The sequence below is a fragment of the Montipora capricornis genome, chromosome 6 (genome assembly GCF_036669925.1).
Source record: "Montipora capricornis isolate CH-2021 chromosome 6, ASM3666992v2, whole genome shotgun sequence".
NCBI classification, from domain to species: Eukaryota; Metazoa; Cnidaria; class Anthozoa; order Scleractinia; family Acroporidae; genus Montipora; species Montipora capricornis.
In genome coordinates, this window is record NC_090888.1 from 41,182,293 (window position 1) to 41,209,792 (window position 27,500).

General features: G+C 39.1%; 3 protein-coding genes across 3 annotated transcripts in view; all 3 read left to right on the plus strand.

Moving 5' to 3' along the window:
- The window catches only part of LOC138052155 (uncharacterized protein C1orf50 homolog), an 8,768-nt gene extending 1,425 nt beyond the window's left edge, over positions 1 to 7,343 (plus strand). The window contains exons 2-4 of the mRNA XM_068898530.1: positions 3,594 to 3,796; positions 5,541 to 5,681; positions 5,945 to 7,343. Of these exons, the coding sequence (XP_068754631.1) occupies positions 3,594 to 3,796; positions 5,541 to 5,681; positions 5,945 to 6,211 (611 nt within the window). The 3' untranslated portion in view covers positions 6,212 to 7,343. The remainder of the gene's footprint in view (positions 1 to 3,593; positions 3,797 to 5,540; positions 5,682 to 5,944) is intronic.
- A 7,043-nt stretch (positions 7,344 to 14,386) lies between these two features.
- Positions 14,387 to 15,307, plus strand: LOC138053936 (craniofacial development protein 2-like). Its single transcript, XM_068900464.1, has one exon. It carries the CDS (start codon positions 14,387 to 14,389, stop codon positions 15,305 to 15,307), a length of 921 nt encoding a protein of 306 aa, XP_068756565.1.
- Positions 15,308 to 17,444: 2,137 nt separating this feature from the next.
- LOC138052159 (6-phosphogluconate dehydrogenase, decarboxylating-like) overlaps positions 17,445 to 27,500 on the plus strand; it is a 20,692-nt gene continuing 10,636 nt past the window's right edge. Inside the window, exons 1-7 of the mRNA XM_068898536.1 lie at positions 17,445 to 17,606; positions 17,823 to 17,856; positions 17,979 to 18,020; positions 19,371 to 19,431; positions 24,268 to 24,386; positions 24,896 to 24,961; positions 27,188 to 27,306. Coding sequence (XP_068754637.1) covers positions 17,518 to 17,606; positions 17,823 to 17,856; positions 17,979 to 18,020; positions 19,371 to 19,431; positions 24,268 to 24,386; positions 24,896 to 24,961; positions 27,188 to 27,306 — 530 coding nt within the window. The 5' untranslated portion in view covers positions 17,445 to 17,517. The remainder of the gene's footprint in view (positions 17,607 to 17,822; positions 17,857 to 17,978; positions 18,021 to 19,370; positions 19,432 to 24,267; positions 24,387 to 24,895; positions 24,962 to 27,187; positions 27,307 to 27,500) is intronic.

Here is a 27,500-nt window from a genome sequence, read left to right on the forward strand (position 1 = left end):
TGATCAAAATGTTTTTTCTTTTTAATCTGATCTGATCTGATAAGCATGGTTTTGTTTAACCTTCGATCAGGCCCATTTTTAGCTTCGCCCATATGTTCTCTTATGTCGTCACTCGCTAAAATTGGGCCTGACCAAAAGTCTCTCAAGAATTCCGGACGGTCGGCCAAATTTTGGCCGACCAAACTCGTGATCTGATTGGCTGTTGAAACGCCGGAAGTAAAAATGCCATCGTGATTGCGCGGCGCTCTCGCGAAGTCCTCGAGACTAATCCGCCATAAGTGTACAAAAAAATTTGCTCCCTTTTGTTCTTACAATGCTGTGGACGGTGCAACTTGATTTTATTTGTATAAATGGAGATATGCCATCTGAAACATCTCATAACTTGTCGAGAATCGGGTTTGAATCTCTGGAACGAGTGAAATTAGCGATTCCGTTGTCGAGCTCTGTGGCCGTGGGGTTGAAAGTACTTTGGCACAAACTTCCCTGATGTTCTTAAAGCTAAACAGCTGGTTCTTTCAAATGGCAATGAAAGCCGATGCATATTGGTTTCCTGGACGAGACAAGGGACATATACCGGTATATCAACAGGAGGAGATGCTGATAAAATCGCAAGTTACACGAATGCATGTTTTGAATATCTGTGTATCAAACGGCTCGCTTTATTTATTTACTGTACATGACACGGTTTGTTTTCACACTTCATAATATTTCCAGTTGATTTAACTTTAAACGCGCACTCCAGAAACTAAAATGGCATGTTTCCAGAGAGATCAATTGTACAACAATAAAAGAAACTTTGCGAGTCCATCTTACTGTTCGTACTCCATCAAAAAATTAACAGCCAAACTTATCATGATTTTACTGCGCGCAATTCTAGAAATACACTGCAACTGAAGATATTACCTGAAAAAATCACCAAAGAAACCTTCATGGGCAGACACGTTAAAGGAATAATGTATTTCTCTTTTTTTTTTCTTTATAAATCTATTGCCAAACCGTCCAACGACAAAATGCTAGGTTATCTCAATTACAAATTAAGATGTCAAGCTTAAAAGATTGCTATTCAGTGAAGTTCGGAGGGAGAATTACACCGGCCCTTGCCGCAATATAGTCGTCGAAAACATTCCCCATGCTTTAAATGTGTTTTTCTCAAATTAAAGCCAACGGTAACTTTCGAATTCGTTTATAGGGAATTTAAGAAACAACGACGGCTACGACTATGACAACACCACAAAGCAGTAATATCGTTTGTTGAAAGAGCATAAATAGTCGTGCTGCACGTGCAGCACGGATTTTAGCAAGTTTGTTTGCGGTCCTCTGCATAATGACGAAGTGAAATCACCAAATTTGAAGTTTTGACGACAACGCAAGCATGCAACAGAGAATCCTTCATTCTCTATCTTAACTTTGAAGCCGCTCGTACCAATTTATTTTTAGGATACCTTGCCCACATTGTACGACGCGAACAAGGCTGAATAATCGCGAAAGACTTACGATAGAGCCAAGTTATATTTTGAGGTGACGTTTTCGTTGACCGTCGCCGTCGTAGATCTTAAATTCCTCCCACGGTAATTAACTGTGGTCAAAACAAAATTATGTGAATCCGCCGTCCACGCGTGTATTGGTGTAATGGAAGTAAATTTGATTGGCCGATGAAGGACATGTCAATCAATCAAAAAAAGTGGGCGGAAGGAATTTTTGAAGAGGAATTTGGTCAGGCTCTATTTTTCGTTTCGCCAACTCCACATTACGTACCACGCGAAACTAAAATAGAGCCTGATCGCAGGTTAGGTTTTGTTAATGATCTGTTGCATAAGGAAGCAGTGTGGCCCAGTGGTTAGGGTGCTTGCCTTGAGATCCAGAGATCTCGGGTTCAAGACCCACTCTGACCACTCGTTGAATTTGTTCCTGGTAGTCCCTGGTTCAACTTCCTAGCTGCACTTCTACATCATAACCACACTGGCAATGGTGTGTACTCATGTTTACAAATGTAAATAATGTTGTTCCAGACCCTCCAACTCTCACGATTTGGTTGTGAGTCTCACAATTTCAGGACTCATCTCATGGTCTCACGATTTAACTTTGAAATCTCATGGTTTACCACAATAAATACAACCTTGATCAGATATGGCCTTAAATTTAAAACTATATATAAATAAAATGCAGTATTTGTGGACTTTCTTGTCACTGGAAGTGTGCACCGAACCAAACAACCTCAATCTGATGTCCAATTAGAGCGCAAAGTAACCTGGGAAGGCTTTGGTTTATGTGTTCAAAATGGCGGAACAAATGCCCTGGCTCCAGAGGCCCATTGAAAATTAAATATCTCTGAAAAACCAAGACTGAAGAATTTTTTTCCTCTTGGTGCTTTGCACCTTGTGGCCACAGCCTCGCTGTGGAATTTGCCTCCTCCAAACAGAAAAAAAACCTCTGGCACCCAGGGTACGGAGTGAAAGAAGCAATCCTCTCAAGACATCAAATTAAATTTTGTGTGAATTAATGCTGAAAAGACACCAATTATGGCAGTTTGAACACTGCTAAGCATTGTTAGCATTGAGATTCCATTGTTTTAAACCAGTCGTGCAAATCTCACTATTTGAGACCCAAATCTCACGGTTTTTTGGGGTAAATTTTTGAGACCTCAAAATTTGGGGGCTTTAGATGTTGGAAGGTCTGTTGTTCTCTTTACCCCTGGACTCCTGGGAGTGAGGCTAAACAGATTTTACTCTGTCTAACACCAGACAATTTTACTTGTCAACTGGAGGAGTCCTGGGATGCCTGTGGTGTGAATGGTTTAATCACTCTCTCAAAAAAACATTATTTATATACCTACTTAGATATCATTTTTAAGTTGTTACAGTGTAACATCTCTTATGGTTTTCAATCTGCACTGTATAAAGAGTATCTCAGCAGCTTTGCCCATATTGCCACAGCTGTAAGCACTTTTAAAACCTTAAAATTCCATTTTCTTGTCATTGCTTACGTAATCCATTGACACCTGAACCACCCTCCCATTGATGAATAAAATTACCTGGCGTTATCTAGTAAAATATATTATGTCTTTCACTCCCAGGGGTCAATGGATTAAATGCCTCTATTAATTTAGAGATAATCTATTGGGGGGCTACAGCTGTAAGCTCAGCGGTTCAAACACAGTGCACATGATTTGCTTGCAGGTGCTTTGAATCCTTCTGTGATATAAAACCAGAAACCCATAAGGGTTGAAACGTGTAACGGGCGTTCACAGCTTCCGAATATTCAGTGCGAACTGATTGGTTGAATGTTTCAGTGCTAAGTACCATATTTGGAAACCTCTCGCTCTTGTTGTTCCAAATATGGTACTTAGCAAATTGAATATTTGCAGGCTTGTTTACCAGCACATAAGGGGCCGTTACACGTTTCAACCCTTATGGGTTTCTGATAAAACTTGATTTGACCATTGGGGTCCTAAATTCACGTCCCTTGTAATTTGTTAATAGCCAACAGGTGGCCTCTTGCCAATCAAGTTTGTTTAATTGTATCTTGCTGTGGACCTTGGAGTCCTTTTACATGTAGGTAGCAACAAGATTGTTCTTTGTTTTACTTTGTATTAGCTCTTACTCCACACACTGTGGAGGATCATGAATCTGCTGCTACCAAGCTTCTTGTCAACCCAGAACGTGTACACAGACATGAAGATCCATATGACTTGGTGATGTTGGCACAAGAAGTACAAAAAGCTGACCAGTTTGTGCGTTGTGCTGCAAGCAATAAACTGATCCTGATTGCTGAACAGATTCGACATCTGCAAGAACAAGTAAGCTTATGAAATTAATGTTACTTGTATGAAGTCTGTAATCAGAGATGTTCATTGGTTTGACATGATTTACTATGTGTAATGTAAATAATAATATTAATAGTAATAATAATAATAATAATAATAATATTTAATATTAGTAAGAAGAAGAAGAAGAAGTAAGAGCTAACAGAGTAGATGCAAGGTTTGTAGACAAAGGAAGCAAGATCGTCACTTTACTTGAGATGAGCTGCCCTTGGACAGAAAATCATTACCAGAAAGACCAGGAAAAGACACAAAAGTACGCTGCTCTACGCTGGGAGCTTAAACAGCAATACCCTGGATTCGAGATGCGCCAAGTCATCTTAATTGTCGATTTCTTTAGGGGGATACTCTAAGAACGTTGGAAGGAGTGTTAGAGAATTGTTAGGTGCAAAGAGAGGTAGAGAAAATCCTCTGCCAGATGCAGAAAGCTGTCCTCAGCGCCGGTCTGAACATCGCCAGAACCTTTAAGGTTCTTAGTTAGTTTAGAACTCCTGCACAAGCTGCCAGAGAGCTATTTATAGAACTCATATAGTTTTTTATAACGTATTATTTATTTAGATTATTGATTTTACGTGACTTTTTTTTCCCTTTTATAGTAGATTAGCAATTTCATGTAATTTTAGCATGTAAATAAGACTTAGGCTAGCCACGGTCAACACCTAGCCTGATTGCGTAGGATCAGCATCCAGATGTGTATATACTGCCATAATACTAGTAGTAATAACTTGTTACGAAGTAATAAGTTCTTAGTAAAACACTTAGTTATGAAAACAAGCAATAACAAAAAAGATGTTTCAACCATTGTACGGTCATGTTCAAGTTCGTGGATTAAAAATTCTGCATACTGTATATAAAATTTCTGAAGCAATGGAATAAAAGGTAAAAAGCTAAATATTTTTACACAAGCAATAAGGAATAATGGAATGCGAAAATGAACTGTAAATAAGAGGTGAAGGGAATGAAAACTATTAGAAGTGTTAAGCAAACAGCTTTGCGCAGATCGAATCACTATTTGTTTAATTTTGGCTTATGGTCCCGGAAAAAAAAAAATTTCAAAAATCAAGCAATAGAACTTGTTCAAGCACTTTCTCAGGATCCTAAATTTTTTCGCAATTTCATGTGGCTCGTTTCCATGTTGTTCCTTACACGGTTGCAGATTACCCATTGTTTTTGTTCCTCCACATGTTGATATAGGTGTTGGCATGTAAAGCAGACATTAAAGAAATAAATTATACAACGTTCTGCTGGTTGACAATTGGAGGTTTGGGTTCCTTAGCTTTAAGCTCATCTTTGATCTTGCGGCTTGTAAAGATGGGATGTACTTTGGTATTTATCTTTTGGCTAAGATCATCAAGTTGATCACATAGTTGTTTGCTGATCTCTGATCTTTGAAGGGCAGGGGTATTCTAACAGGAACCTTGCACCTACTTGTTGTGGGGGATGTACGCTCCCCATCACCTTCATTTCGGCAAAAATCCTGATGGCGTTTTTTATGAGGGGCTCTAGGTAATGCAACCATATGAAGATCTCCTTGAGGTGCTTGCATTCTTGATGAAAATACCAAGAAAACTACAAACTCTTGAAGAAAGGAGACAGGGCTCTTGAGATAACAAAGTTCAAGATTACAGGCTGGATCTTGTTTTCTTAGGTGTAGAGTCTTCCACTTTATGGTTCCTCAGCAGACTCTGATAACAGGACTAATTAATCTATTTTTTGTCAGGCAAGGAAAGTGTTAGAGGAAACCAAGAGAGATGCTGAACTCCATCATGCTGCATGTAACTTTAAGAAGAGGCCAGGCCAGATGTATCACCTTTACAGAAGAAGCAATGGAACAACATATTTCTCAATGCTATCACCAAAGGTAAGTAGATTGTTAGATGGAAGTTTTGAATGTGTCACTTAACCATTTGCTTTAACTTTTGGATTTTTCTATTTCATCATTTCATCCTAAAAAAGGTCAGGAGGAATGCTCAAAATATGATACATGTACTAAAAGGTGCCATTGCATCCCAGTTTGACCACTATTAGCTGTCTGTGTTTTTCATCACTGTTAAATGAATCAATGCTGAAATAAAATCTTTTTGTTGTACAATAACAAACCTCATTGCTTGTATTTTTCTTTAGGAGTGGGGTCCCAGCTGCCCCCATGAGTCACTTGGAGCCTACAAGCTTGAAGCTGACATGTCGTGGACTAAAGCTGAAGATGTAGAGCGCCGTAGCAAGGACATTGCATTGGTTGATCAGTTGCTCTCAGCAGAGGTGCCAGCAATTGAATATGTCTTACCAGCAAATAAAGGAAATGGATTTGCTCCTAAGGCTGCTCTGAAACACAAGACTGTGATCGAAGACGTCAGTGATAAAACACTACCGATCGTAGAGGAGCCAGAATAGTAGATCATACCAGTACTACATTTGAATGAGAAGGACTTTGAAGAGTTTTTTTGTATTGAGCCATTGCTGTCAGCATAAATAAAGGTTTTTGTCATTAGAGAGATTGAGCATCAATTTTACATCCAACAGTAAACATCAGGCTGAAATTTGCTTTTCTGTCCTAATAAAAAGAAACTTGTCTGATTCTAGCTCATCTGTAGCCTGTTAGCTGCAGATATCGAGCAACTTCTTGAAAGGGAAAGACAAGCTACTGGGAAAAAAGAATTTTCAGTCTTGCTTGACCAGCATCAGCCTGCCATTAGGCGTTTGCCATTTCATGTAAAAACAATGCTACATCTCTGTAATGTCATTGTTACCATTCTCCTTCCTTTGGGCTCCATATTCACCAGGTACCCTTTGGAAGCATGCAGGGGTTTCATTAAAATTAATTTTGAGGTTGGTGGCTGTATTAATATATGACTTTTCTTTAGTACATGTATCTGTTATTATAATCATCAGCATCTTGCTTGCGCATTCCTGCCATCTCACCTTTAGTGTTTTTATCAATGATATGAGATGAATGACGAAACGTATTACTATTATGCAACAAAACACGTATTATTGTTATTATGCAATAAAATTTATGTATTCTGATTGGTTACACTTGAGGTGGTTATTATGCGGTTTTTTTTTTCAAAGTGGCCACAAGCTGTTTTGATGAGGTGACAGACAAGGAAAGTAATAAAATGAAAACAATAATTATTATTGTTTTTTAAAGAAAATGCATATTTCAAATAATACCTATGTAATTTGTTTCAAACAATAAGTTATTCACCTCGTCATTGGCAATTAGTAATTGTTGTCAATTGTGGTACATCTGTGTCGAGTCCATTAGATGGCCTTAAACAAGGCACCTTAGTATGTGATACTGGACCCATTTGCTCAAAGGTTATACATATAACTCTGTCCGGTAGATAGGTCACTATCCAGGATGTAAAAAATACTTCCAAGATTTTCATACACACCCTTGCTTAGGTGTGCGTGGAGTGTGCATATTCATCATTGATTACAGGAGGAAATACTGAAACGATTGCTCAGACTGAAACTGTTAGATAGTGTTTTATCCACCGAATAAAGTTATCTGGCCTTTTTGACGACTGGTGCCCGATTATTAATTTTCAAGACCTATTCCTCAAAAATAGACGTAAGGGTTACGGCAACGAGAACGTCACAGATTTGCATATTTAATGAGCAAAAGCAATAGCTTTGCACGCTCTGCACGTGCATGTTTTCATTTTAATCAATTTCTTTGCCGTCGTCAGGAAAACAACAACGTGAAATAACCAGATTTGAGGTTTAAGGGAGAACGTCTGCGCTTCAGGATAACTTGTCATTTTTTCTCCTTAATTGAGCCTCGTTCATACTAGTTTCGTTCTTGAGGGTTTGCCACACCTTTGTCACATTAAAATGCTTGGAGTAGTCGCGAAGCGATGACAATAACGCGAATTCACATTTAACGAAGACGTTGCCGTTGCCGTCGACGTTGTTAAAGCTCCCTATTTCACAGGGTAAACAGGAGTAGTGTTTATTCAAGATTTCTAGTTAAGTGCGAGAGTAACTTCTACTTTTCGTCTATGACCTGCACTTCAAATATATCCTGTGTTCTAAGGCAGCAGCATATTACATTTGCTGCCTTCAAAACTAATCACTTTAAAAGTGATTAAGATGTGAACATGGGGAGTTAGAGTGAAAGGTGGAGGATATATATACAGGCTGTAGGTAGCAATGAAGTAATATTACCCAATAAATGCAAGGGTTGCTGACCTTTCAGAGCTACATTCTCAATGATCATAAATTTGACGGTATTGGTGTTGTTTTCATGGTTGAATCAATCAAATTAAAAAGGAGGGGACTGTCCGTTTGTATTGATGACTTTTTCTGCCTTGTACCGTAAATCCTCTATTAATCCCCCCCTCCCCTCTCCTTTTTTCAGAGTAAGAAAGTTATTAACCACCCTCCCCTTTTCTTGGCAACCAAATCAATAAATGATAGATTGTACTAACTAATCATGAAAGTAACACATGCCGGAACCTCGGATTTTGGCTCCCGCTAATGACTAAAAATGTTCCAAATAACTTGCACAACGCCTATAATATCACTCAAATCTCCATATTAGACAGTCATTGCCCTGGTACAAAACAAGAAGTTGGGAGCAGTAAGTCTAGTCTGTTTAAATAAGCCCCCCTCTCAAACAAGCCCCCCCCCCCCCCCCCCCCCCTACCTCAAATGTGCTTGAAATTAAGGATTTACGGTATTTCACCGTAGATAATGCGTTATCGACAATTTTTTGCTGTTAGGAAATGTGAGTGTATGTAGCACACCCGTAGTAGGTTTCTTGTGGGATTCTTTGTTAGCCATAAAACATTTTATGTGCATTCTTCCATTTGGGGTTTTGTGGGTTACCGCAACGTTTGTTTTCATCATTTTCCACTGCGCTCTATCTTCTGAGTGAACGTGGTTTTAGGAGTTTGCCCACACAATAGTAACAAGGGCCTAGAACAGCATGTAAACTGATTACTGAAGAAGGATTTGAACCTTCTAGCATCTTTTTATAATTACGACCTTCCTGCAACCAGGTAAGCAACCCCCGTTTGTCATTGACGTGTGCTTCAAGTCTTTGTTAGCCTACGATTATGAGCAAGGAGGGAAGGCAGACTTTGATCAGTTGTCTACATGTTTGAGATTTATCCGCAATTAGCCTCTCCAGAGCTTTTCATTTTGCGCACCAATGCTTGCTACGCAAGCTACAATAAATATTGAGCGGCTTCCGTCTTACTTTCGTTAATACCAAAAAAAATGTTTAAAGTCTCAGGCATTACAGACGTTTTAAATGAAGAGATACTGGGAGATCCCAGTGTTGTGGTCTGTGTTCTTTTCACATTCATGCGTAGTTTACGTGAGTGGGTCCTGATAGCGGCTGCGAGAGCTGCCTTTACTGGCTGACGTTCGATCTCACCCCAAAGAAAGAATTGTAAACCGCCACAAGACTGTATGTGATGTGTGCGGTATATAAACGCATTACCATTACATCGTTTTTGGATGCAGCACTGAATGGAACATGTTTGTTTGTTTGTTTGTTATTTATTTATTTATTTGTTTGTTTGAGCAGGTTGAAATTTTTTGGCAGCTATTCAGCTGATGTGGACCTTCTATACTCACCCACCCACCCATATACACACAGAGGACAGCCATAACACCGGGAACTTCATCCCCTACTCTTCTCGAATAGTGTGTGGGTTGTTTAACGTCCCCACAGGGAACTAATGAACTTGGAAGTTATTTGTGAGACGGGACCTCCGGCTTATCGTCCTTATCCGAGAAGACTTGAAAGTCTAACCATTTGCGGATGTAATTACAAAGGCAGCACTTTCTCCTCAGTTGTTTAAGGACCCTGAGTGTTGGTCCGGCCGGAGTCGAACTCACGACCTCCCGCATGGCAGCTAGCCCGGTGCTCAACCAACTGAGCTACTGGTGTGCGCATGTACTGCTTCTGACGGGAGAATGTTCCAAAGTTTTACTGATCTTGGAAGAGAAAGGACATTAACAGCACAATGCATTAGTTTGGACATGGAGTAACTTACGTTGTGTGTTCGTGTCGACAAATTCAGATGGCCTTGATGAGCCAATCAGTTTGATGCCACGTCATCGCATTGAAAATTGTAAATTAGCATAAATTGCTATTTTGCCGGCACGTATCAGAGGCCTGGTGACCCATGTTAGGTGCACGGTGGTTTGTGGGATTTAGGCTTGCAGTTGTGGGCGTTAGTAGGCCAAATCATTTCTACGGTCAACCTTTGCGTGTGCACAAGTCCAGTTTCGTTTTTTGGAAGAACCCCCTAAATTCAACAGCTAACGTCAAAAATTTCCCGTCTTTGACAAAACACAAAATTGAAAAAAGATAAATTGCAGTGTATTTTTAGAAACATTTAACACTAAAGACTGCAATGCCGTGTAACGATCTAAGCATTACGTTGGATCAACACAAACAGTGAAAAGCATAAACACACCACTGTAGGAACAGATCAAACAACGTTCACGAAGGCAGTCTCTTCAAAATGGAACTACGGTGGGCCAAACCTCTGAAACCTAAAAAGCAGACGCAGACAGCTGTTTCGGGCTTGTTGGTGATCCGACCTATTGCAACTCTCTATCTGAAGGAGGAGGATGTTAAGTAGTCATATTTAGTTGTTTAAATATTCATGTAAATCCTTCACATTATGTTTGCTGACCAAACGCCATTTAAGCCTCCGGCTTTGGCTGCTCTCATGTATTTCTCAGATATGAAACAATAAAGCAATTGGCCATTCCATAGTTTCTCTCTTAGTGGCGGTGGCATGACAAGTTCAGGGTTGCCCTTTGGCCACTTGTCGCAATGTTTGTGACGTGGCCTTGGCACAATCCGATCTTACAGCTCTCTCTAGAATGACTATCATTGACACATATGAGATAGTTGAAGTGTCACTGCGGTGTTTTAGCTACGGCGCACTGACGAAGCCAACAAGCCCTAAACAGCTGTCTGAGACTGCTTTCTAGTTTGAGCGCTGATCATGCTAGGTTTGGCCCACAGTAGTTCCATTTTGAAGAGAATGCCTTCGTGAAAGTTGTTTGATCCGTCCAAACAGTAGTGTGTTTATGCTTATCACTGTTTGTGTTGGACTTATAAAAAACATGGACCCCTTCATGGACCCGGTCCATGGACTACTCCTCTGGACCACCCGTTATTTTGTAAAGTTACAAGCAGAAAATCTTTAGACGAAAGAGAGAATGATTGTCGCACTTATCTGGACAATTTAAGCACGAGCCCATGACTAGGAGCGAACAACTTCCATATCAAGCCAATTTCAAGGCAGTTTTGTGGACCAATCTATTTTTAGACTACCTTTTCCGCGAGAAACAAAGACAGTTTCCGTTCGGTGACGCTATGACGTCAATAAATCGTGGTCTATGAAAAACGTCGCTCTTAGGTATGGGCTACTGTTTTAAATATTTGTCTCTGATAGACACCTATACCACCTAATATGTAGTTGACCACTCCCCTAGTGGCTTTTCAGGGTGAATGAACAACACTTTGTGGGGAATTTTGCCAGACTGCTTTTGCACATATACCTTCATGCTACATGGTACGTGCTCGCATGATATGTACGCGCAGTCGTCGTCTACGCACGAAGATCTTCTCGCACAACCTTACGCGGTTAATTAAGAAAAAAACAAATGACAAAATATTTCTTTGGCCGTTACAGGAACCTACGTCCTTATCTGAGAAGACTAGAGAGTCTAACCATTTGCAGATGTCATTACAAAGGCAGCATTTTGGTCCGGCCGGGGTTTTGATCCCGCGACCTCCCGCACAGTTGTCGATGACCTACCAGCGTGGCATAAGACATGCCAGGTAATAAAGGCATGCTAAGGCCCTAAGAGGACGACGTATGCAAAACATGACTTTCTCCCAACTGGGTGGCTTCATAGTTCAGTTGGTTGAGCATTGCACCGGCCTCGCAGAAGTTTAGGGTTCGAATCCCGTTGAAGCCTCCTGAATTTTTCATGTCTCTGTAAGAGACAATAATTATTGCTTAAATTGTCCAGATAAGTGCCAGGATGACTTCTCTTTCTCGTCTAAAGATTTTTCTGCTTGAAACTGTACAAAATGAGGGGTGGTCCACAGGGATAGTCCATGGGTCCGTGAAGGGGTCCATGGACCGGGTCCACAGTAGTTGTCCATGGACCTGGGGTCCATGTTTTGTATACGTCCGTTTGCGTTCATCCAACGTAATGCATAGATCGTTACACGGCATTGCAGTCTTTAGTGTTACATGTTTGTTATATTTTTTATCATAGTTTTATAATCCAAATTTCCATCGTTTTTATACAACCAAAAGAATGGCATTTTGACTTTAAAAACGAGATATTAAAACACGCCGACTTTGCCTCTGAATGGTGGAAATCGCGTTTCCGAGGACTTGCATTTGAGATTTCAAACTTTTCCGGGGAAGGAAGCCCTCGAAACCCCCCTTTCATCGAACCACTTTGCCACTTTCCTTCGCTTTTCACAAATAAATTTGCAAAGTCAGAAGTTTAAACTCTTTGCGGACATGTGCTCAAGTCGGACTCTGACAGGTCCCGACAGCCGGGCATCGGTTAACTGAAGTCCGTTTCCTCCTTGTGTTTTCAGTTGCGTTTATTTGGTTCATTCTCGTGTTTTCGCAGGCAGTAGAAACGTGCACTGCCCATTTCGTATTGTACTTCGTATTTTTAGGTACTGCTTCAGAAAGCAAGGCAATTTCTTCCTCTTCGGTTTTCGGAGAACGAAAACGTCCTGTCGGCATAATCACGATCATCAGTGATTGAAAATTATTCATACTTCTAATGTTCCTCACGCGCTCTCTCCTCTAGGGCTTGCAATATTTTCCATGCATATTCAATTACTAAATTGCAAAACAATCCTTTCATTCAAAATATTGTTTCATTTCATAAGTACGATAAAATATTCACGTGAGATCTGTATGGGCGTTTAGATCTCCCGCCCATATTCTATCTACCACTTAGGAATAATTACCACCAGTGATTTGTCTTGGAATAAAGATATACCGGTAGACTCTATTTCTGCAAAAAACAAATAGATTGCTGGGCTTTCTTAAAAGAACCCACAGAGAGTTGAAGGACACAGTTACGAAAAGGACATTTTATTGCTGTTTGATAAGACCTTTATTAGAATATAGCTGTGAATCTTTGAACCCGTATACTAAACGCAACACTGACATGCTAGAAGCGGTTCAGAGAAGGGCGACCATGTGGATCCTCAACTCAGACGACAAGTATGACTCACGTCTATCTGATCTAAATCTCCAAACTTTATCCAATAGGAGATACTTGAGAGATGTAGTTTTTCTATATAATATGATAATTAACAATCACTATAACATTGCAATTGATGGTAAGCTCGAATTCCGAAGTGACCGAGATATGGATTGTAATTTAAGATCAAACTTATCTATGATTTAAAGTTAAAATTATGTAGAACAAATGGATTTAAGCATAGTTTTGTTAATAGGGCCGTAAAGGAATGGAATGAAGTACCGGCCGACATTAGGAAAGTTGAAACTCTATCATCTTTTAAAAGTCTTTAAAAGCAAGGTTATGAAATATCTTAGTTCTAAATCCTAGATGTTTTACGAAGAGTTGTTTTATTTTGTATTGTACATATAATGGATATTTTTTGTATACTAACAGCTTAGTTAGTCGAGGTACTTCCCCAGTATTGTGCCAACGCCCCTTTTGGTAGCCCCCTCTTCCACTCTGTAAAAATGGCCTTTGACTTTTTTACAATATTTGTAAATTTTTCCATTTAATTTTTATTTATTTGTTTTAATCTGTGGAGAATTGTACGAAGTTAAAAAAAAAGAAAGAAAAAACGCAACATGACTCCTCTTCCGAAGTTCGTACATGAATCCCCCTCAAAAGGCATGTGACCAATTACACTCAGTAGATGAAAGTAAGCGTTTGAAGGTCGTTGGATCATTTCGACAGATTCAATTCCGGATTCCAGATTTTAGGGGTACCCCATTCATCGCCTCGGACAAGTTTCTTGACAATTATCATTACTCGTTTAAATTATCAACAAGTTTCCTTGGCAGGTTTTCCTTGAAAAGGAATAATTGCCCGTATAGACGATCAACAAGTTTTCCTCGACAAGTTTAGCCTGTGCACGCAGTACTTTTCATCCAGCAAGTACATAGAAACTGTTCCAGTCCCTAGCTTGTCGAAGTCGAAGCTCTTTCGCTCCAACTGTGGCTCCAACTATAGCCTGTTCCAGGCTCCCAGATGGTAGCGAAAGAGAAAAAAATGCGTGCGAAAAATGAGTGACCCAAGCCCCCACTCGCTTTCCCCACGCAGTTGTTTTCGTTTTCCCGACTATCTGGGAGCCTGGAGCAAGGCTACTTTCAATGAGCATGAGCGTGATACTGGTAACTAATGTCATCAATATTTCCTTGTCGTCGGTTTACATGAACAAATTTCATCCTTGACAATTTTTCCTTGTCAAGGAAACTTATGAAGGAAATCTTGCTCGTGTAAACAGCACTGAAGGAGCCAAAATGGCCGCTATTTAGATATTCTTTTGTTTTTATTCAAATTAGACCTATGCCACAGACAAGGAAAGCAAGCCATGTAGGCACCTCAGGGCCCCCTGCTGGGTCGATGCCTACTGTACATAGACACAGGGATGAGACCATCCGACCAGCCAGTAGGAGGTGCCGTGATGACGGTCGCTTCAGGCGGTCCGACTGTCCGTCTCTCAAAACTGGAAAGAGCCGTCTTCGTATAGGGACTTGGAATGTTAGAACCTTAAATCAATTAGGCAAGTTAGAAAACCTCAAGAGAGAGGCTGAAAGTTTAAATGCAGATATCATTGGAATATCGGAGACCAGATATATAGAAGAAGGCAAGGTACGCTTTGACAGCTACACTGTCATTTACTCCGGCGGAAGCGAGCACCAGCACGGCGTCGGTTTCATCATCAAGTCTTCCATTGAGAAGAGTATACCAGGCTATTGGCCTGTAAGCAACAGAAACATAATGCTAAAGTTGAAGGCTAAACCTTTTGATATAGCTATCATACAAACATATGCGCCAACATCATCCCACAGCGACGATGAAATAGAAGAGCATTATGAAGAAATCAACAAAATGTTGAAAGAGGTCAAATCCACAGACGTCCTCATCATCGCTGGGGACTTCAATGCGAAGATAGGGAAAGGAAGTTACCAAGACCTTGTAGGTAACTACGGTCTCGGAGATAGAAATCCAAGAGGTGACAGACTTTTGCAGTTTTGTATTGAAAATAATCTTGTTGTCACCAATACAATCTTCCAGCATCCAAACAGACTGTTGTATACCTGGAAGAGCCCAGGGGACGTGTCAAGAAACCAAATTGATTACCTGCTGATCAGGAGAAAACTTACCCTGGAGCAGATATTGGATCTGACCACAACCCACTTGTTGCCAGAGTGTCAGTACGCCTCAAGAGAGCAATGCCAAAAAGCCAAAAGAAAAAAGAGCTGATTGATTGGGGGAAGCTTGTTGTTCCTGAATTGAGAGAAAAGTGTCTTGTCGAAGTTAGCAACAAATATGAAGCTTTATCCATGGAAACAGATGAACAGGGCGGGATTTCTTCAAGTTCATGCAGATAAAAAATGGCAGCGCCTGAAACTCAGCATCCAGCTTGCAAATGAAACAGCACCAAAAGTGCAAAGAAAGGCAAAGCAATGCTGCATGACTGAAGAAATTCTGGAAAAAATGGAAACCAGTAAAAAAGCGAAGAACACTCCTGCCTACGTAGCCCACAACAAAGAAATAAGAAAGCTTTGCCGGAATGAAAAAGAAAAGTTTTATAACGCCAAGTGTGATGAAATTGAAGAAAATCTGAAATTAAATACCACTAAAAAGATGCATGACAACATCAAAGAGCTGACGGGCAAGAAAAAGGGCAACACAAGTGGAGGCTATATTAAAGACAAAGATGGCAATATGACCTTTGAAAGAGACAAAGTACTCAACAGGTGGGTGGAGTATATCGGTGACCTGTTTGCTGATACAAGACCTCCCCTGCCGACTCCAAGCAACGATAGGGGACCGCCTATATTAAAAGAAGAGGTTCAGAAGGCATTAAAGAACTCCCAGCTTGGCAAGGCTCCAGGTGATGATGGTATAACCACTGAGATGCTAAAAGCCCTCGAAGACTTTGGCGTAGATAAACTCACCGATTCATACAACGACATGTACTCTACAGGCATTTTTCCCGACGAGCTACTGATGTCCGTATTTATCACCTTGCCTAAACAACCAAGAGCCACTGACTGCTCAAACTACAGAACAATCAGCATGATGCCTCATACGCTCAAAATCTTTTTGAAAATTATTCAATACAGAATACAGAATGACAACAAAATTGATAAAGAAGTAGGATCTACTCAGTTTGGCTTTCGTCCTGGATCCGGCACCAGAGAGGGAATTTTCTGTTTTAACGTCTTGGCCCAGAAACACATCGAAGTTAATCAAGATTTGTATACCTGCTTTATAGACTACTCCAAAGCCTTCGACAGAGTGCACCACGACCAGCTCATCGCGTGCCTAGAAAGAATCGGCATAGACGGAAGAGACATTAGAGACATCGCAAACTTGTACTGGCACCAGAAAGCTGCAATAAGAATTCAGGATGAACTTTCTCCCTTTACATCTATTCAAAGGGGAGTCAGGCAAGGGTGTGTTCTCTCCCCTTATTTATTCAATATATACACAGAGTTCATATTCAGAGAGAATCACTTTGAAGGGATCAATATCCATGGTCAGAATATAAATAATTTAAGATACGCTGATGACACTGTGCTCATAGCGAATGACCAAGACAAACTACAGGAAATGGTAACTCGAGTGAAGGAAGAAAGCAGCAAGGCCAGTCTTGAAATGAATGTCAAGAAGACAAAGACGATGATCATCTCACGAGACCCAGAGGGGAAGAAAGTAGATATCAAAGTTGATAATGAAACTATACAGCAAGTGGAAAAATTCATCTATTTAGGCACGCTGATATCGGAAGAAATAAAAACGGATAAAGAAATTGAAAGAAGAAAGAACATTGCAAAAGAAAAATTCAGCACCATGGCTAAAATTCTGAAATCAAAACGTTCACTTAGTGAGTATTGGACATGCATGGAGGGCAAAACTCAAGATTGTAAAATGTTATATCTATTCAATCTTCACATATGGGTGTGAGGCATGGACTCTTTCCAAAGTTCTTGAAGCTAAAATTGAAGCCTTCGAAATGTGGTGCCTCAGAGTGTTGGGGAATGTTAGGTGGAGTGACAAAGTTACAAATGAAAGAGTTCTTACCAAGCTTAAGACAAAAAGACAGCTCTTGAGTGACATTCAGAAAAGAAAACTCGAGTATTTTGGTCATATTAAGAGAAAAAAATAACATCTTGACGACAGTATTAGAAGGAAAGTTAGACTGGATGGCGGACATCAAAGAGTGGTCCTGCCAGCCAGCCTACGTACCCCTGCACCAGCCAAGCTGCCGACCGCAACCTGTTCCATCAAGGGCAAATTTGAATAAAAACAAAAGGATATTTAAATGACGGCCATTTTGGAATAAGGTCTATAGTCCAATCGAATTTGATTTCCCGCGTCACTGCACAAATTGCACAAATTATTGTTTGCAGTGATGTCATTGGTCGAACATCGTCGTGTAAATATTCATCTTATGTAGCCGCCCCATGGGTTCATCATCTTCCATATTTCAGAAACCAGTGAGGACGAAGGAATCCTCGACGCAGGCGTTGGATAGCAACATGGCGAAGCCAAAGTGAGTTCACATCATATGTTTTTTCAAGTTTACTGGGTTTTTTTTTAAATTTTATGCTCCAGTCTGGTATTAGATAACGATGCTGAAATGAACTGATCAATTGTTCGATATGTAAGCTTAGTCTTAAAAGTTTTTTATACTTCCAAAGCCCCCAAAAGGGAAAATGGTGCTGATCGCTGATCGTCTTTCTCTCCTTTCTTTTTATTTGCATCGCAGGGCGGACATTGCTTTAATTGGTTTGGCTGTTATGGTGAGTTGTCTGCTCTGTTGCTCTTTTTCTTGATCTCTTTCGGTGTCTCGAGTTTATAGCGTGATTCCATTGCACCCTTCTCTTGCCTTACATCGTGCAATTTCTGATTTTATTTTGTGTAGGGTCAAAACCTGATCCTGAACATGAACGATCATGGATTTGTGGTAAGATAAGCTTTACTTTTTCGATTCTCAACTTCTGTCGATTTTGTTTACAATAATATTTATGCTTATTTACACTCCCTATGTCTACATTTTATTGCACAAGCTTAGTGTCACTATAATTGTACGAGAAGCTAAAAGACAGAAAATTAGCCATTTACGCTTAAGTGCCGAGTTAACAATTATGTCAAAAGTTATCATTCAAAACGTGGACGCTTTTGCCCAAATTTTTAGCCATCTGCAGTTTTGCTATTCATGCAAAGAGCACAAAGCAAATAACTATGCAGAGTTATCTTTTAAGATTTTCGTGTTTGCCTTTAAATTGTTAACATGACGATGTTAAAATTATGTCAAAACCAATTGTGTGAAAGAACGTGGCTGACATGAAAGCACAGTCTCTAAAGTGGGCCAATATTTTTTCCTGTTACATGAAAATTTATTCTAGCCTATTGCTTCCATTCTGTAAAGGAAAGCTTACCTCGTAATCTACCGAGATGTCTTCGTTTAGGGGGATTGTTTCAGTGTATTTTGTTCTCTTTTATTGAAAACACTGGTGATAGGGGGTTAAGGTGTTTCTAGCCCAAGTACGGGTAATTCTCAGGATATGTTGTCACTACCACAAAACTGCAAGCAACAGAAAAATATTTTAGGATGTCTCGTGAAAATGTACTTTTACCACTTGATTTTTGCTTTGTTTGAAATGATTCAAGTAACGGCGGAGGGGGTAGAATAAAGATTACAAATTGGCATGTAAATGAGACTAAATAAACCTCTGAGTTCCTGTGACCAGTGGTATTGTCTGTGGCATTGTGGCAGGAGGGAAGGAAGAGGGGTTTGAGCTCACCTATCAGATTAAAAGGTAACTAAATAATTAATTTGGAACAACCCGTCCTAAATTCTCAAAGTATTCTTCACAACCTGATTTTTCTTTCCCTTTTCCTTTAATCCATTTCAAAGGGCATTGCCAATTACAATAATTAGTTGCAGACTAAGTTGTGACATAAAGTTTTGTTTAGTTTACAACCTTTTTTTTAATGGGATCGGTGTGACTGGGGGCATTATCTTTGACTCGACGAGTTTGCTGGCTTTCAGTTACATGACGGTACAGTATTTCTGCCTCACTACAGGCCAGTGCTTTTAGAGATCGGAATGCTCAAGTAGGCTAATGGGTTCGATTTTTCTTTTACCTGTAATTTAATGCTTGGGTTTTTGTACACCATGGCTTAGTTTAGTATATGTTACCTTCAGGGATTTGCTCAATGTGTATCAAGAAGAATCTGCATGGACTGGCTATAATACTATAAAACAAAACTCCTACGTACAAAAAGATAAAAGTTCTCTTTACATTTCTAGGTGTGCGCTTACAACAGAACAGTTGAGAAAGTGGATAAATTTTTAGCAAATGAAGCAAAAGGTATATAACTTCCAGATTATTAATTAGTAATGTACTTAAGTTGTGTTTTTGTATCTGGCATTAAATCTGAAGGCTTGTATTATGATGTTGTGATTCAATTTTCCCAAATCCCCTGCCAGGCACTGTGATTTTCCATTTTCTTTGTTATTACCATAACCTGGAACAAATTGTGTTGTAAAAAATGAGAAATTATATTGAACCAAGGATGAATTGAAACTACTTCATCTAGTACATAACAAGTTACTGTTTAAGCAATAGAGGATGTTTTCCGTGTTTCCTTAGCCTCATCTAAACATGAGGGGGAGTTGAGAGGAAATCGAGACAGTTATGCAAACCCGAGATGCAGTAGAGGGTTTGCATTTACTGTTGAGAATTCTCTCAACTCCCCCAAGTGTTTAGATGAGGCTATGGAAACACAGAAAAAAGTCCTCTATTGCTTTTATAAAATATTTCTCAAAGATAGTACGACAAATAAGGAAAATGCTGGTTTTTACGTCTTGATTGAAACAGATTTTCTTGATACATGCACATATTTCCTATCAGCCAATCAACCAATCAAAATTCATGTGATGTCACAGCCGTGTTTCCATACTCTCATCTAAACACAGCTATTGACCAATGAGAGTGCAGGTACTATCCTAATTATTTTAATATATATAGATTTAGCCAAGCCTAAAAGCGGAGCTCCCGGCTTGTTTATTTTTACTGGCTGTAGGATTAGTGAAAATAAAAGGCTTTGGAACTGTCCGCCTTTTGGTTTTCCTGGATATTGCTTAATTATGTAACATTTTCTTCGCTGCCTAATTAGTGAATTCCACGGTTAATTTCACCTGAAAAACCGACTGATCGCACGAATCACGAAGGGATGAGAGTGATATCCGTTTTTCCAGCAAAATCTACTGTCGAATTCACCAGTTAGGCAATTAATTTTTCTTGAATTCCAAGAGTTTTAAAAGAAAACAAGCAAATCCTCAGCAAGCGAATGGAAAAGGAAAGAAGCCATTTCAGAGTCGACTGTCAAACGCCAGCGAATAGGAATCACGCTAAAATTAGAAATGACAGACGCACTATAGCTCGTGATGTGACAGATCGTCTTTGTCGGTTCAAGGTCAAACAAGGAGTTTTATTGATGTACTTTATTTATTCTACTTTATCTCTGAAAATGAGATCATTTACAATTCTATGTATTTCATTGAAACATGCCAGCTTGGCTTAGAACCAGAATCGGCTAGAAAGGACAAACCTCAAACAAGATCTTCAACAAATTACCTGTACGTGCTCTAAACAAACTTCTGAAAACACAAGCTGGTGATATTTCTCCTTATACTTTTACAAGAACTCATTGCGAGTACATGTTTAGAAATAAGTGCAAAATTCTTGTCACTGTCGAGGCACATCGAAAAACAGTCAGGCAAGTGGAGTAAAAAAACTTCTTGTTCGCTCACATTTTAAAGCCAAACAAACCAGCAACAGATCGATTATTTCTGTCCAAAAAGAGTACAGATGCTTGTTATTTAATTCCAGTTAACAATAAAAATTCGAGTTTCATTCCTGAGCAAAGAAAGATGCATCCACTTGAAATAACTCATCCGTAGAAATAACAATCGGTTTAGTGTCCAAGAAAAGAATTTGTGGAGTAACTTCTTCCACCAACTTTAAGCTATTACTTGTGTACCATTTTGTCCTTCTCGTTCTCTTTCTCTCTTCTTTCGTTTCTGTTCTTCTGACATAGGCCGTCCAGGCATCTTGCAACCTTAGTAGATTTGAAATTAAAAATCTTAAGACATACCAAAAACTGCAATTCAGAGCAAAAGGCATCCCTAAACAAATTAAAAGTAAAGACTCAGCTTTAAGTTTATATCCCTCCAATGCTTGACTTGAATAACTACAGCTATATTATGTTAAACCTGGATTGAAACCAGCGAAAAATGCAAGAAAAATATTTTTTCCAAACCGTACCTGAACACGAAAAGTATCGACTGTCAAGAGCTTTGCTGACGTAGCATGGCTGTGTAGCCGCGTCGAGCCACAGAAAGAGAGCGAAAAATTAAGCCTCGTTCAGGTGTGAGTGTGAGTGTCTGACCTGGCTTGAACCTGTGATCCAATCAACAACCAGTCCCGGGTCAGCGGTTTACTTAAAAAAAAAACAGCTGACCTCGATAAGGTCTAACTTGAGCCTGTGATACTGGTCAGGGTATACCTTGTTGTGACAGGTGTCAATTGACCATAACATTGATGTCCAATATCAAAGATGTATGCTGTGAACTAGCTATAGTGAAGTGTAAACTGGAGTATTGCCTCCTCGATGAGCTCTAAACTTGAGCCCGTGATATGGTTACGTGATTCTGGTCACATTGGCATACATGGAGGGGCGGACAGACGGACGGACGTACGTATGTACGTATGTATGGACGTTCATGACATCATGGCTATAAAACCAAATTTTCTCACATCGATGGGTTACCATATTTTCTTAGCTACAGTGCTGCTCGGAGATAAGCGAACAACGCAGACACAAAATAAACGCACACAATACGCGTATACACGTTTTTTTTACGCATCTAAAATTGCGTATCGTATACGCATTTTGCCATTGTTATTCATAACTGTAATTTCGCTTTTCCTGTTATTGTTTACGAAGACAAAAGAATAAATTGCCTGACTGCCGACAGGTCGAAAATTTACATATGCATGTATGTCGCTTTGATTACTAATCAATTTCCATTCGCAAATGCCACCGATGAAAACATCCACAGGGCATTATTTCAAAATTTAATACCCTTCAAATGCAACAAAGGTCTCGAAAGACGAGCGAAATTAAATCAGCAAATTATGCCCCGACACGGTTACAGTCATTTCACGATAACCTTTTACCGATGCGTGCAAAAAAAGTCCAATTTTTCCATGCAGAAAAATCAAATAAATGTGATTGGCATATCATAGAAAGTTCTTTTTTAATATTTTCTTTGAACTGAGAGTATTTCACCATTTGAATCAGTGAATTATGCCCCAAATCACATGGGACAAATCCCATCCCAATACTTTTCCTTACAGAAAAACCAAATAAATGTGATCAGCGCATCCATTGATTGAGCCTTTGAAGAAAAATTTTGCGTCTGAAGTGAAAGCATTGTACCCATTGAAATCAGAAAATCATTCCCAACAGAGCTGAAGATGTGGAAATTACATGAATTAAAATTGTATTTGTCATGTGTCGGCAACTGTGTTTGACTTCACCGTTGCGCTGAAAATCCACGCCAAAAAATCATTCTTTGCTGCTGCATTTACAACAAAACAACTCAAGCTGCAAATTCTCAGCCTTATGATGAATTTCTGTACAAAACTGCTAGTGATGAGCCGTTTGCTAAAGAGTTGTGTTTTTAAATGTAACGAGTAACAGACACACCGGCCTTGGACGCCAAAGTTGTTTGTATTTTTTCAGCTATCGGTGAGCATCACACTTTACTTAAGTATTCACATCCAAAATGACAGAAGAAGTTAAATACTCAATTTTCAATGATGAATGGCTGTTCAAAACTGCTAATGATGATCCCTTTGCTTACGAGTAGTGTTTTTTAGTTTACGACTGAACGGATGCACTGGTATGAAGTTTGTTTTGATATTATCGCTCTCAACGCTTTCATGTAAATCTTGATGTTAAAAAGGTTCTTGTGCGCCGTTTGTCAATGGGTTTATATATTTCCAAAAGTAAGCTCGGTCATTTTTTTTTTTTTTGGGGGGGGGGGAGGGGGGGGCTTTAAAACACAAATATCTAGCCAGAAGGACTTTGCGCCATTAGAATAAGCATATATGATGAAATTTTTTGCTCTTTTAGTGACACACCAACCAGCGAACACGCAAATTATTTTCACATTCACCACACCGGAAACGATTGAGAAAAAACAAAGACAAGGCAACAAAAGGAAGACAAAGGAGAGCTCATAAATACTAATGAGCCTTTTTGCGTATGTGTTGACGCGCATCTGTGTTTTGTTACGCGTTTTGCTTATGTGCGTTTTTTGCGGTTATTTTGGTTCGCACTCGCGGAGCTCCGCTATAATGTAGTTTGGTAATTTTGTCTCATAGGCCTTAGTCAATGGATCTGTCATGAATATCTCTCTCTTCCCGTTTTTTATCATTTGGCAGGGTTTGGATATCAAGTTTTTCTAACTGATGAACTTAAGAGGATAATTCTTTGGCAAATGCAGTGCATGAGATTTAATTTTTCTTTCAATTTTTGATTTTTGATTTCTCTCTGAAATGCTATTCTCAATTATGTTTTTTGAATTTATTGAAAAAAAATTGGAAAATGGATAGGAAATAGACTACCTATAGCCAATGGTCTTGAGACAGCTCTCTGAGAACCTTGACGTAGTCTAATGCTTGGAGAAGCAACCAAATTCTGCTTAATCATGCAGCTAGCAATAGACCTTATTCCTAAATGGCGGTCACATTTATAATTCTGTTGTCCATGTGCAAATTCGCCTACCAAGCCTCATTTTGAGAGCAAGAATTCTTTTTATTGGTATTCTTTTTTGGTATCAAGGCTTGGTAGGCTAATTTGCACTTCAACAAAAGAATTATAAATTGACCCCCATTTATGAATAAGGTCTATGTAAAATACAAATTTTACAAACATCAATCACTAAGTGTGTCAGAAGGCAAATATATTGTCCTTTTTTGTTACTCAGTCTTTAAAGAATATTACTGACTTTGAATTCTCTTTTCTGCTTAAGTTGTGTGCATTTTGTACTATGCAGTTCCTAAACAGGTAACATTGGTATTTTTCAATTAAATGAAAGCACATTAAGTACACAGAGTGTTTGTCCTCTTCAGGAACAAAGATTATTGGTGCTAAATCATTGAAGGAGATGGTATCCACTTTGAAGAAGCCACGGCGTGTCATGATGCTGGTAAAGGCTGGCCCAGCTGTAGATGATTTCATTGCGCAACTGGTGAGTTTTTGGTGTCAGGGCACCGCTCTTTTAACTGATCTCATGGTTGGTTCAGATTGAACAATGGAAACAATGAGTCCAAAAGAACATTGGACTGTAACCCTCAATGAATTCCATGAAATAGAGATCATTATGACCAGGCTGAGCATGGTATTGAGCTTTTTAAGACTTTTTTTCATGAGCATCCCAGTAGGGTTTTGTGAATCAAATGCATTTCCCTGGTAATTGATCATTTTTTGTTTACAACTTAGCTGTCTTAAACTGGGTTCATTATTTTGGTTACGTTATCAAAAGGGTGGCAAAAACGTGCAAAGGATATCATAAAGTCGTCAGAACAAATCAAAGGTTCTGGCATGCAGAACCGTGACTTCATTTTCAAAAATGCTTTGTATTCATTCCCAAGGCCCAGTGCGATCGAATGCACCTTTCACAGATCAACAAGTTGACACTTGACGTAAGCATGATGTGTTTCTTATACTTTGGTTACTTTATCCTTTTGTTTTCTTCAGCTACCTCTTCTTGAACCTGGTGATATTATTATTGATGGAGGAAACTCAGAGTATAAAGATTCCACTGTAAGTCAGCATACCTACTGGTGGGGTTCTGAGAGAAAGGGGTTAGCTTTTATAACAATAATAATTATTACTTCAGATGAAGTGATAAATCTAGAATAGTCTAGAGTGGTGAAAATTCTTTAAAAGCGATTGAACTAAATACACTGTTTACACTTTAAATTTTTCTAGTGTAAAAGGTAGCATAAAATCTGTTCCAGAGAATTTTTTTTGTTTTTGCAAAGAGTTTCAACCTAACTTAATTGCCAGTTACTTTAATTTCCACCATCAGAAACTAGAGGTTGGCAGATTTGTTTTTGAGATATTAGCTTTTGAAGACAAAATATCGGGTGTTGATGTTTTTATGGCTCTGATCCTGTTCAGTAACGTTGTTAACTTATTACATCACAATATTGATCTTATTTTGTTAAGCAATTATTATTTTTTCACATGATTACACACCATTGCTGTTGTTTAAACAGAGTTGTTGAGTTGTAGAGTTCTAAATAGTATATTTTTTCAAAAGTGTGTTGATCCACCTTAATGTGTAACCATAACCAAAAACAATAAAGTGCTTCATACATAACTGTAAATTTTAGTTAATTTTTGGCCAAATTTCAGGCGGCAAGCAGCATCTTATTTAAAAAACCAGTTGCCTTCAGTGTTGTTTGCAACAATGAAGGCATCTGGGGCGTAAGATACAGACGAGTGAAAAAGTGTTGTTTTTTACCACATTTGATGACGAAGTCATCAATGAAGGTATAGTGAGGGGGCTTCATGTGCTCACTGGATCACTCGATGGATGGGCTGTTAAATTTCGGTTTTTGCTCAAGTGGCCAAATAGACCCTTTCACAGTTTTTGGCGCCATCTTGGTTGGGGAGCAAACACTGCTAAATTTACAGTACATGTATGGGATTTTGGCGGAATTTTAACCACTGTAGCACCGCCAAAAAGAGATGGATTTCCACAGTGATAGACATTTATACCGAGATTATTTTCAAGAAATGTAAGGAACAGGTTCAGGCTACAACGACCATAACCAAATTTTTAAGATTCCATACAAACCCTTCTAGAATCATCATAGCAAATTGCCGCGAAATTAGAAGCAACGTGAGAAGACTTATTATTCGAATTTTCAGACGTCATACCTTTCTTATCCCTTTCACTCCCAAGAGTGCCACTTATAGATTTTACTCTGTCTAACACCAGACAATTTTACTCGTCAATGGGGAACCCCACGGGGGTGAAAGGGTTAATGGCCTTATTTTCTGTTGAATGAATGATGTCAATAAAACTATTTAAAATAGTGGCAAAATTGGGAAATCTGTCCCTTTTTAGCGGCGCTACAGTGGTTCAAAGTCGGTCAAAATCCCACACATTTACTGTAGATTTTTGTTTTTGTCTTCCGAGAGATGCTTTTCAATTCAGAGCAATTTTTTGTGAAAGAAGATTTATCAATGCTTCAACTGTCTACCTGTGAATTCCCTTTACCTTTGGTCACATGGCCAAAAAAAATCATAAAATTTCTGTGAAATTTGAAAGGGCAATTGCTTAAGAAATGGAGAAAGGATCTTAATTTAGTTTGCTATTGATATTGATCTTCGCATGAGATCTCAATGAAGAGGTACATGTAGATGTATGCAACTTTTTCTTTCATGTGTTCTACAAAAAAACTCTGGGTCTCGCAAAATTTTAGTCGAATTTCACGGGTCTCGCAGTCTCGTTTTTTGAGTGGTTATGTGCGTCTCGCAGTCTCGTTTTTTATATGAAGGTGTCAAACACTTTGAAGTCTCGGTCTCGCAATCTAAAAAGTCAAAATGTCTCGGGCTCGCAAAGAAAAACGCTGGTCTCGCCGTCTCGCAAAGTCTCGCATTTACCATTCACCACCCTTATGTGTAAATATTTGAGTATTTTTGGCTGTTTCTCAGCAATGGATCACATTCAATCAGGCAAATAACCACACAAGAAGCAAGTTTGTTATTGAGATTCCCATACAAATGCTTATAATCTTTTACCTTGCAAGTCTGGGCTGCCTGTGGCTGTACATTTCTTCAATGAGGTGTCTCACAGAGACTGTTTTCTCTTTGTTTTGACATATTTAATTGTTTACTGTAGAAATAAGTTGTACAATGTAGTTGGGTGAAATTTGACAAAACATCTATAAATAAATATGCCAGAAAACTCAATCACTTACAATGATTGTACACAGCTCCATTATTGACGATCAAACTTGTGTTGTGTTCATGCAGAGGCGTTGCAAAGACTTGGAGTCAAAAGGTCTCTTGTTTGTTGGAAGTGGTGTGAGTGGAGGTGAAGATGGTGCTCGGTATGGGCCGTCACTCATGCCTGGAGGATCAGACAAGGCCTGGTATGTTCCCTCATAGCGCTAAGTATTGTGCAAAAGTAGTGAGATTCTAGTCTTCATTACATTGATAAGTGAAATTTCAATTAAGATTTTGTTAATAACCCATTGATACCTCAAATGGCCTAGGACACCCCCAATTGGCGAGTAAAATTGTCTGGTGTCTAAATTTTACCATTTCATTTAGAGGAGCAAATTTT

Coding starts and splice junctions, on each gene's coding strand:
- LOC138053936 (XM_068900464.1), top strand. CDS start 14,387: ATGCCACAGACAAGGAAAGCAAGCCATGTAGGCACCTCAGGGCCCCCT.